The 11604-nt window shown below is 30.6% G+C and overlaps 1 protein-coding gene across 1 annotated transcript; it reads right to left on the reverse strand.

Moving 5' to 3' along the window:
• Positions 1–4224: 4224 nt before the first annotated feature.
• Positions 4225–9810, reverse strand: LOC113363409 (tyrosine-protein kinase Src64B-like). The gene is made up of 5 exons (XM_026605911.1): positions 9783–9810; positions 7427–7637; positions 6684–6925; positions 5612–6202; positions 4225–5492 (listed from the first exon to the last, which is right to left on the reverse strand). The coding sequence occupies exons 1-5, from the start codon at positions 9808–9810 to the stop codon at positions 4255–4257; spliced, it is 2310 nt and encodes a 769-aa protein (XP_026461696.1). The 3' UTR covers positions 4225–4254.
• Positions 9811–11604: the final 1794 nt, after the last annotated feature.

Raw genomic sequence — 11604 nt, forward strand, 5'->3', positions numbered from 1 at the left:
TTTAAGTGTAGCATTGTAGAGGCAAATCTATTTTGGACTTCTTAAAATGTCATACAATTCGTCATACTAGGATATTCAGTAATTGTTTTGATGTTATCATATGGCTTTTTAGACGAATATCAATCCAGTAGTTATACAATACACTTGTGAATAATTACCTGTTCGAGTACTTAACACTTAGCATGCGGGTAACGTATTTTTACATTTTTTGCAGTATGTCACTGGAGCGCGGGTCACGTAAAAATAACGATTTAATAGATTTGGTGTGGACTAGGGAATGCAATACCGGTTTACCGGTATACCGAATTACCGGTAAACCGCTTAATTTTTCAACGGTATTTTTACCGGTAAATAACTTAAAAATACCGGTATTTTCGATATTTTTACATGGCGCTTGTGGATACATGTTACATATGTACATGTTTTAAATCCCATGATCGCTGACAAGAAATATCACTTCACGCTGTTGTGTTATATAAACATGTGTCAAAATATTATCTCGATTCGTCATTAAACTGAATATTTATTACTTTTCAAAGGGCTTCATATCGTATTTCAATAAATAGAACGGACTAATCAATAATGATGTTATTTTATCTTATATAAAAATGTAACGAATTTTTAAAGTGGCTTGGCTTACTAGTGGGTAATGCATACTAACTTAATACATGCTAATCATAATTATCGAAAGTAGTTTTATTAAAAAACAGATTGTAATTTAATCCTGAAATTTAAAAAAAAAATTAAATATATTTCACGTACAATGTGTCGCATTTTGAGAATAGTATAGGAATAGTTGTTTTAAATAAAGTTTCGTATATTAATTTAGTATCAAAATAACTTGTGTAAAATATTGATTTTGATAAGAAGTACTCAATAGTCAATATTGAGTAGTATTAATACTTTTGTTACTGTTATTTTAGCAACGATTATTTTTTCAGCACTCGATATCGATAATTTGTCTCGACTCTTCTAGCACTAGTTATATAGTAACTCGGAGAAACATTATTTTTTTAGTATATTTACTTATTTAAATTTATTCGGGGAACTACTATTTTCTTTAGGCATTAATTCGGGGAATTATTTTTCTTTGTGGAAGTTACTAGAGTGCCAATTGATTATTTTTCTTTGTGGAATGGATTATTTTTCTTTGTGGAAGTTACTAGAGTGCCAAATATCGTCTAATACAACTCCACAGCCATTTGTTCATTGCAAAGTGTTTTGTCAGTACGTAGATACAAATTGAGATAGAAAGTTGTTTAGTTATATTAATTTAGTGAAATAATTGTTTTAGAATAGAAATTAGTAGTTCAGTGCAAAGTTATTTTTCAACGCGTAGATACAATTTTGTAGTGAAGTTTGATAAATTTGTGCTTGTGCAAAATTATAAATTGACTAAATTAATTATTTGAGAATATATTTTTTTAATTCAGTGCGGAGTGTTTTTCCAATAAGTGAAGTTTCAAGTAATTTTAGGAAAGTTTGTTTACTTCGTGCTTGTGGAAAATTATTAATTTTAAAACAATTGTTTTTTTAATCAAAAGTATGAATTCAGAAACCAATATATTTCAAGAACATAAGAAAGGAAACGAGGTGAATTCTGTGTGGCATTATTATTTAGTTGCCAAACAAGGACAAGTAGCAAAATGTGTTAGGGGGGTACATCTAAAACTTGCATATGAACATTTATTAACAATACCGCTAACAAGCGTGGAGTCGGAAAGAGCTTTTTCAGCTGCTCAACATATAAATACCAAAATAAGATCGAGATTAGACGACGGTACGTTAGATCATATTTGTTTTTTAAAATCTTATTTTAGTTCGCATAAGTAATTATAATAAACTATTTTTATTCATGTAATTATATTTTATTAATTTTTATATTATTTTGTTACATTATTATTAAAATAAATGTTTTGTTGTTCAATTGTTTTTTTATTCTTTGGTTTTTATTATTATTATTTTTTATCTTTATTAGGTCTGTTTTTTATATTTGTATAAGTAACTTTCAATTTTGTTTACATATTTTAAAAATAATCTTATTACCGGTAATTTACCGGTTTACCGGTTTTAAAAGTCGAAAATATCGAAATACCGGTAATTAAATTTTTGATCGGTATTGCATTCCCTAGTGTGGACACCTGCTAACCACTACAAATCAACTAAATACGTATAATTATATGCATGTGTGACATTATATGCGTGGTGTTTGCATTGTTTGCATTCACGCTTTGCATTTTTGTTTACAAGTTATGATTGTCGAGATACTCGGTCTTTTGTTGAGTTTTTTCGTCTTCAATCGAATTCCTAGCTCCAGAAGTACAAGTCGTGTTTTGTCACTTTGAGGCTTTGTTTTTTATTGTTGATTACAAATTGATAAATTGAGCCGTTGTAACAAAGATAGTGAAGAAATATGCGTGGACAGATTATCGGACTTATCATATGATACTGACTCTGAAAGTCAAGATTTCGAAGAAAGTGACGATGATGATATTATTCCACGTTCTCGAGTGTTGGTTCAAAGAAAAATTTCTGAAAAAAAATTTCATCAACGTTTTAGCCCGTTATTCTGAATCGATTTTGAAAATTCAAAAGCTGTTGGAAAGACATTGGTTGGGAATCGACCTGATTAGTTTTTTTGACGATAGATACCATAGTCTTAGATCATACTAAAATATTACGGTGCTACGACAAGTCGTTTCATTTTAAAAATTCGTCAAAGTTTGCATAAATTAGTATCGTTTTTTTTGGTGTTTGTCAAAATTAGAACTTTCGTCGACGTTTGCTCAAAAATGCCTAAACCGAATACAAAAATTTAAAAGCCAATCGATGTATTTTGATGTAGATCATCTTCTCTCAGTTTTGTGCAGCGATCTATCGAGCCGTTTCTTTGCAATTTGGAACTAGTGGGGTGCATGACATCATGCCTTAAGGCAAATTGCCGTAACTTCCCGTACTATAATTAAAAATATTGGTACGGAACCCAAAAAAATTTACACAAAATGTGTACACATTATTAAAATCTCTATAAAATATATGATAATTTGATCTCGAATAAACATATTTGACCGCCATATGAAATTTTTTTAAATTATTTTTATTGAAAGTCCATAACCGCTGTATCTGCCGTCCCAAAAATTTAATCAGTTGTTCATCTTGTCAATACAAGTAAAATGTTTTTTGAATTATTAAGATCGGACGCTCCGTCCTCTTTAAAACTGAGTTACCGTTTATGGCTCTTTTTGCACTGCATTTTCCAAACGGCTATACCTGCCTTTGCCAAAAACTAATCAGCACGTCTCCTTATCAATACGAATCGAATGTTTTTTGAATTTTTTAAATCGTTTGACCCGTGCTCGGTCTACGAAACTTGTATCCGCACACACACACACACACACACACACACATATACACCCATTTTTTCTAAGGTAGGCCAAAATATTCAAAAACCTCTGAAACGTAAAAATATATAAAAAATTTCATTTTCGATTTTTTTGCGATTACTATAACTTATCCTACTGGTAGTTAAAAGTGTTAAACTCCCGAAGGGCAGTTATAGTAATGGGCCGAAAATCGAAAATAAAAAATTTTGCATATCTTCGCGTTTTGAAGGTTTCTGAACATTTTGGCATACCGCAGAATAAATGGATGTGTGTGTGTTTTGTATGTCCGCATTTTTTCATCCACGTTTGCGGGCGCATGGATCAACCGATTTGAATGATTAAAAACATTCGATTCCTATTGATTGGTAGATGTGCTGATTAGTTTTTGGCAAAGGGAGGTCCAGCTGTTGCGGAGATACGGAGCAAAGAGGGGATAAAATACAAATCAAGTTTTTGAAAGAACGGAGAATTTTGTTACGCTAATACAAGTTCAAAGGAGTAAAGATTTACGTTTGCTTTCATAACACTAATATATATAATATATATAAAATAAAATATATATTTTTGATAATATATATTTTTATTGTGTTTTTATTGATAACATAATAATGAAACATCATGACCATAAATCATGATTAATGTATATAATTCAATTATTTACTTTTTGATTCAAGTAGGTTATATAAATTTAAACATTTGTTACATTACTAAGAAATATATTATCTAAGAAATATATTAAATATCTTGTCTAAGAATATATATATATATATATATATATATATATATATATATATATATATAATATAAATATTAAGCATAAATTTAGTCACTTAACCCTTTCCATTCTCATATGCAAGAACATTACAAGTCATTACTTTTCGCTTAGGTATATTAGAAATTCTAGTATTTTTCCAAAACTTGGTCTGTCTGCATCTTTCCAACTCCAACATTTGGTCATTACACTGTAAATATCATCATCTGCATAACATGGTTTTAATAATCTATGACCTTTATGCAGCCACTTATAGTTTATATCGTTTGAAGCTTGAAAATGATTGAGATGTTCAGTATCCGAAAATATATTATGAAGGACCACACCAAAACTCCACACGTCTGATTTGTGAGAAAACTCCTGATTTCGCAAAACTTCAGGAGCTGCAAACTTAGATAAGTCGTCCCGTTCAGATTCATGACAATTGTATGATTTTATTCTGGAATGCCACAAGCCTGATATTTTTATATTACCCGTAATAATATGCACTATTACGTTTCTAGTCATTAGTTGCCGGTGAATGATATTTTTATCTTCTAAGTAATTCATTCCTCTGGCTATTTGCAAAGAAATTTCATACCTATTTAAAATTGTTAGTTTGCTGCTTTTTTCCAGATATTCAATCAAAGTGCGGCCATCCATGTATTTAGATAAAATATGTATATTGTCATTTTCTACAAAAACATCTATCAGCGTGACCAGGTTTTTATGCCTAAGTTTTTTCAAGTCAATAAGTTCCGATATCATAAATTCGTCTTCTATATTTCTGGAGTTTGACTTCAAAACATACTTTTCGATTATTTGAGCTCTTTGTGTACAATAATATACAGTACGGTTAGATCTTTTTGTGCGTTGAACTTGGTTGTTTAATGTTTCAATTTTTTTTAGCAAATTTGGATCTGTAGCAGAAGATGCAGCGCGACTTGCTTCATGAAATCTTGCTTCTTCATCTCGAATATTATTATGTTGAGCAGTGGAAACAGATGGATTAATTGCATGGACTTCTTGTGACGGTCTATTTGAAGAAGACTCTGAAGGCAATGTTTTATCACTGGATAGTTTTTTCTTTGGGCTTAAACCACTTTTTTCGCTTGACAATATATCATTTATCAGACCATGGTTCTTATTAGAATTTTTATTCTGTCTTATATCAAGTGTTTTCTTTGACACTACATCACATAATGTATTATTTAAATTCGGTGAAAATATTTTCTTTGCCGTTTCACTCTGTGACAATTGTTTTTCTTGTAGTTCTTCATCGCTCTGTTCTTCGGATGTTCCACTATCAGCAAACGTTATCTGTTTATTTTGTATGTTGTTTTGTTTTCTATAAGTATCTGTAAAGATAGTAAAAGATATAGATATAGATATAGATATAAAGATATAGTTGATATTTTTAATAATTTGGGATATAATATAAATAATAATATATTTGTACGTTTGATTGATAAACTACCTATACGCATTTGCTTATTTGGCGGTTGTTCTTCTCGTGTACTAGCAGATGTTAAATGGAAATATTGTTGAAACATCTCCCCGATAGTTCTACGTTTCAGATTTGGCGACGAATTATTATCAAGTGAGGACTTTCCTTTACTTTCAACTTCATTTGGGTGTGTACTTGCAACTTTTTTGTATATACTGGTGGAAGCATCAGCAGAAATCATTTCTGACGATATTCTTGAACGTGATTTTTCTAATAATAATGTATCTCTAGAATCTTCATTGGCAGTTTGAATGTATTTATGATCGTCGTCATCGTCATCAGAAATTTCTACGGGCTCGAACGGTAAAGAAGGGTTGCAAACCACTTGTTCTGCCTCGGAAGCATTTAATCCATCTGCTATTTTTTCCAAGGTGTTATTTGTCCAAAGCGATTGATCAGTATTGCCAAATACCATTTTATCTGAATTTTGCATTTCTTCGTTGGAGGCTTCTATTGTTGTATTGTTCTTGGCGCCTTCTGTTGATCTTTTCAGAAATCGTTTAATATGAGACGTTATTATAGCAGGCTCGGACAACTTCAAATCTTGCAGGAGATTGTTGGCTAGAAGTACAAATGTTTATTCAAAAATCAATATATAAAGGTATTTTATATGTTGATCAAATACTATTCATATACAACATTCTGAAAAAAATGTCGACAGTTGGTATTCTGCTTATTATTATTTTTTTTAAATTGGTCTTTCTTACGATATAGTTAGTGGTTGGAACGAACATTCTATATTATTGAAGATCTACGAAAAGTGGTAAATCTTGATTCTTGTTGATTATCTACAGATATGCAACTTAAGTTAAAGCAAAATGCCACTTACATCTGGTTTATAGTTGCTATATTGTGTAATCAAATACTTTAGAATGATGACAGTTGCTGTCAACAAACTACCGGTGGCTATTTAAAAATGGAAGTAATCTAATCTTAGGCATTGTCAGATTAATATGTTTATATTTATAACTTTTTGTTCATAATACTGTATTTAAATATATGTTCGATACGATTCTTAATACAATTATATTTAAATACATACTTTTATAATACCAAACGAGTGCAGGCAAGCTTGCAAATGACGCTTCCTCTCCTATATCGGGAATGTGAAACCTTCCTTTATCATTAATTTCGATATCAAAACGCCTTACATTTTTTATTGAATCTAGAAATCCGAGCAAAAACTTTTTGTCTCCGTTTTTCAAAATTAGAAAGCTTTGTGTTTTCTGTTTCTCACTTAATATCATCTTTATTTGTTCCCATGTAGCACTTCCTATATACCAGCTGAAATTTCAAAATATGTCATAAAATTTACTAACTATTTTATTGAAAATTGTGAATTAGAAATGCTGTAGAACTATAGGGTACGGCGGGGCACAAAGGTCCAATATGACTTTATTATACAAAATAAACTTTCACAACACATATCAAATGTATCATAACAAGGTACTATCATATTATCTGCAGTTAAATCTCCAGTTAGTTGCTAATTATATAAATGTGTTTTTTACAATGTTTCTAAAATTTGTCACCTGTCCCTTTTTATTTGATATGCGGTGTAAAATGCGACTGGTAATGAGCAAACGGATCCAATGTCTTATTGGATAACTATAGTTCTTGAAAAACCCTTTACTTTACTTGTTTCTGATTGTGATCGACTTTTTCACCCGCGGACCTTTAAGCCCCGCTCTAACCTATTTAAGAGTCTATGTTTTCATAGTAATTACATGACTTCATTATCATATCATGGTAATTAGTCAAGACATCATTATTATATTTACTCACTCTTCATTTTCAATTCTTCCATATTCGACCACCAATGCTTTTGGCACAAGTGCTTTTTCTCTCGTTTGTAGATTCATAACTTCATAATAGCCAGGTTTAGGATTTTCTTTCAGTAAATGCATTTGGTCGCCTGCGTCGAAAGAAAAGTTTGTGCCTTCGATGTCGAACGGATAAAGACCGACGACCATCCGTATTTTGGAATGATTTGAAACTGGAACATAGATATGTAGGGAAAATACGGACAAAAAGGGCATATATGAACAAAACGACAAAGTGACCTTATTAACTTTTCTTAGGGTAATTAACTTCCCGTGGGGTAAGTTTTAATAATGGGCCGAAATTTTTTGCATACCATCACGTTTGGAATGTTTCAGAACATTTTGCCATACCTCAGAAAAAATAGATGTGTGTGTATGTTTTGTGCGCACCGATCAACTGATTTGAATGGTTCAAAAAGCATTCGATTCCATTTGATAGAGAGATGTGCTGATTAGTTTTTGGCAAAGACAGGTCCAGCCGCTACGGAGATACGGAGCAAAGAGTGCAGAAAATAAAAATGTAGTTTTTGAAAGAACGGGGTATCCAAAAAAACATTCAATTTGTAATGACTGGGAGAAGTGGTAATTAGTTTTTGGCAAAGGCAGGTCCAGCTAAGACCTGAAGAAACAGAGCTAAATGTACAAAAAATGGCAGTTTTTGAGAGAAATAAGCATCCGATTAAACGATTCAAAAAACATTCTGCTTGTGTTGATGAAACAATTGCTTCTAGAAGAAAAATTATTCCATTTCATTTAAAAAAAAATCAAAAAAAAAATTTTGTATTAAATAATTAGAAAATAATTCAGATTTCAATTCTGATTCTGGTTAAAGTTCTATCTAAGCTCACTTATATACTTTAAGTGAATAATTTTTAACTTTGTAATTCAGTTAATATAATTCTTATAAGTATTAGACAATATTACAGTATTTATAATAATCTTTTTGAAAGCATTTAATTTTCCTCGAACATTTCGTTACGGTACTGGAAGTTCCAGCAATTTGCCTTAAGGCACGATGCTATACACCACTGGTTTAAAATTTGGATAGTTTTAATAGCGTTTCCGCGATTGTATCAGTTTTAACGTATATATGCTCAATATATTGAGCCTTCAGACGTTAATGTTATGGGTGGTTTTCTCATGTTATTGGCTATCTAATTGGACTATTGGCTATCTATCTATTGGACATCTATTGTTCTTTGTAATTACGATATTAAAATCAATAAACTTATGCCATTATTAATTTTGATCAATTTTATTGCAATAATTAGGTGTTTGATAAAATCTTGATTATCTATTTATGTTTGTTCATTTTCGGATGAAATGGCATGCTTATACAATTGTTAAAATGACATTGCACCATTTGATAAGAAGCACTACAAACTAGTTCATTTAAGGCCAATTGAAACATGTCAAAGGTGATTGGCTTTTAACTTCTACTTTAACACTTTTTAAAATTAGACCAAAATATACATCAATAGCAATTAAGGCTTGCATTTATTGCCAAGACCTTCAATCTAGTTTTGAACCCGGGAAAGTTGGTTTCGGTGTATGATACGATCCCTTTTTGAATCATGCTTTATATGCTGATGTCTCAAAGAGGACAAAACGATTTATTTATGAACTATCTTCCTGAAATGTAGTATCTCAGTATGTCCTTACTTTAGATGGTGTTTATAATTAGTTGCATTTTTCCTTATAAATATATTATTTTAGTTACTACTTAATTAAGACTATTACTGATGATTAATGAAGTTTTTGAAAAACGCTTGAGATTGAATATAACATCATTAAAAACAAAACATATAATTAAAATAAATAGATAACATTAAACAACAAAACTCCATGTAATTTTGTCCATATATTCTTTATTTGTACATAAAGTGCACCAAAAATAACTTTTGGTTTGGAGATACTTTGCAAGGTGTATCTTCTACTGTTCCAAAACATCTAATGTACCTATAATATTTTAAAGGTTTAGTTTGCACTATTGATTTTATTACCATCAATAGTTTTATCAAAATTCCAAATAATCGTTGGCTGTTTAAATCTACTGTTATATACAGAATCCGAAATAACTGTTAGCAGAAAAGTGATGTGAGATAATATTATAAACCAAGTGGGTTTATAATAAAAATAAAAAAAAATACTGAAAAAAAATCTGATTAAGGATAATATTCATTCTATTACCAATTTAACAATATTAGAGGTAAAACCAATTTGAAATTGCATTTTAATTATCGATGATTTTGAACTTAATAGATTACTACACTAAACTGAAAGCTTCAGAAAATTTCTTCTTCCAGTGTCTTACTTACATGCATCATCCTCTTCGTGTCTGCTCATTTCGTAGATGTTATCTTTGTTTTTTATTGACAAGTTTGATCGACTTTAACACTTGTTATTAAGCACTACAATAAGTTAAATTTAAAATTACAGAGATATTTCTCAAAGATAAACTCTTTATTGTCATGAACATACGATTAATGCGAGATACAGTAAGCTTCCTACATTTATACTAATTATATCAAAGTTATTATCGATTTGCTCGTTTGATATAGATAAATCGATATTATCGTGCTAATCGCCATAAGCATACCATTAGATATGTTTTTATATTTCTGAACCTTAGACTTTTTTTTAAAAATAAATGATTAAAATTTTTCATTTAACATTCGATATAAAAGTAGAATTTTAAGTGTCAATTCCCCGATAACATAGACTGTAACATAAAGCTAAAGCAAATCTATGTTTGACTTCTTTCTTCATATAAATTGGTAGTAAAAACTATCAAAATCTCATACAATTTGTCATACTAGGATATTCAGTAATTGTTTTGATGTTATTATATGGCTCTTTGGACGGATATCAATTCAGTAGTTGACCAATGCAGTTGTGAATAATTACCTGTTCGAGTACTTAGTTGTACTCGAAGTAGTTGTAGACATTTTTTATGTATATTTTCAGCTAGGCCCACGAGAGACGATTTTTGCTTGAAATTATATTTGATATATATCAATCTGCAACTTAAGTGAAAATTTAATATACTACTTGATATCTGGCTGAGAGAAGTTTGGGCTTGCCCACATCCAAATCGATTTTGCCAACGTTGGCACGCCCGAATCAAATAGCATAAATTTTATTTATTATTTAATATTCAATAATTCACTTATTATTTACAATACTTCCCTATTTGATCATCAAGCTTTGTTACAAGACTATTTTGTTTGTTGCCAGGTTTAGGGTGTTTTTTGTGGAAACGGATTTAGAGTTTATAATTCAGCTGAAAAAAAGTATTTTTTGATGATTGTCTATTTGTTAAAATATTTTTAAACTGATACATATGAATACATGGTGTTCGTACATACCCAAAGTAAAACCTAGTAAAACAAACAGCAGACTTGTTTGGATTTATTCAGCAGCATACCTTAAAATACCACGATTTTCAAGTAATTAACTTCCCGAAGTTTCCCGAATGTTTGTTTTCATCAAAAAATCCGATGTGCTAATTTTGTTTTTTCGACGTTTCAAGCCATTCTGAATCGAATGAGACCAAATTTGGAAATAGTATGTGTGTGTGAACAGATTTTTTGCCGTATCGACGTTTTTTCAAAAACAGATGGACCGATTTCCAAAATTTAAAAGCCATTCGATGTATCTCGATAGGACTAGCGTTTCTCTTTTTTGCGCCACGATCGGCCAATTTGTAAATCGCAGAAAAGCGAAAAAAATTTCGTCCACGTTTTAGTCCGCAATTCTGAATCAATTTTGGAAATTCAAAAACTGTTCGAAAGATATTGGATGGGAATCGACTTGATTAGTTTTTGGTAAAGATCGGCCGAGGCTTTTTCTTGTAATAAAGTGTTGAAAAAAATTTTCGACGATTTTTAAAAATTATAAAAATCGTCGGCAGAAATTTTAATCGAATAATATATTACTGCCCTACGGCCCTACGGCAGCGATCGGCCGAGCCGTTTCTTTGTAATTTGGTAAAAAGTGTTTTTGTCCACATTTAAGCTCATACTACCAAATCGATTTTAAAAAATCAGAAACTGTTCTGAAGATGTTAATTGGGAATGATACTGATTAGTTTTCGGTGAAAATCTACCGAGCCGTTTTCTTGTAATTAACTGTTGAAAA

Source organism: Ctenocephalides felis, unplaced genomic scaffold (genome assembly GCF_003426905.1).
Source record: "Ctenocephalides felis isolate EL2017-DRISC unplaced genomic scaffold, ASM342690v1 CF-g0.4_SCAFFOLD_00845, whole genome shotgun sequence".
NCBI classification, from domain to species: domain Eukaryota; kingdom Metazoa; phylum Arthropoda; class Insecta; order Siphonaptera; family Pulicidae; genus Ctenocephalides; species Ctenocephalides felis.

Bases quoted from the DNA above. Each gene is read 5' to 3' on its own strand.
- LOC113363409 (XM_026605911.1), bottom strand. From the start codon at position 9,810: ATGAGCAGACACGAAGAGGATGATGCAT. The intron at 7,638-9,782 runs GTAAGTAAGACA...TCTATGTTCCAG, and splicing joins ACACGAAGAGGATGATGCAT to TTTCAAATCATTCCAAAATA. The intron at 6,926-7,426 runs GTGAGTAAATAT...TTGAAATTTCAG, and splicing joins GGAAGAATTGAAAATGAAGA to CTGGTATATAGGAAGTGCTA.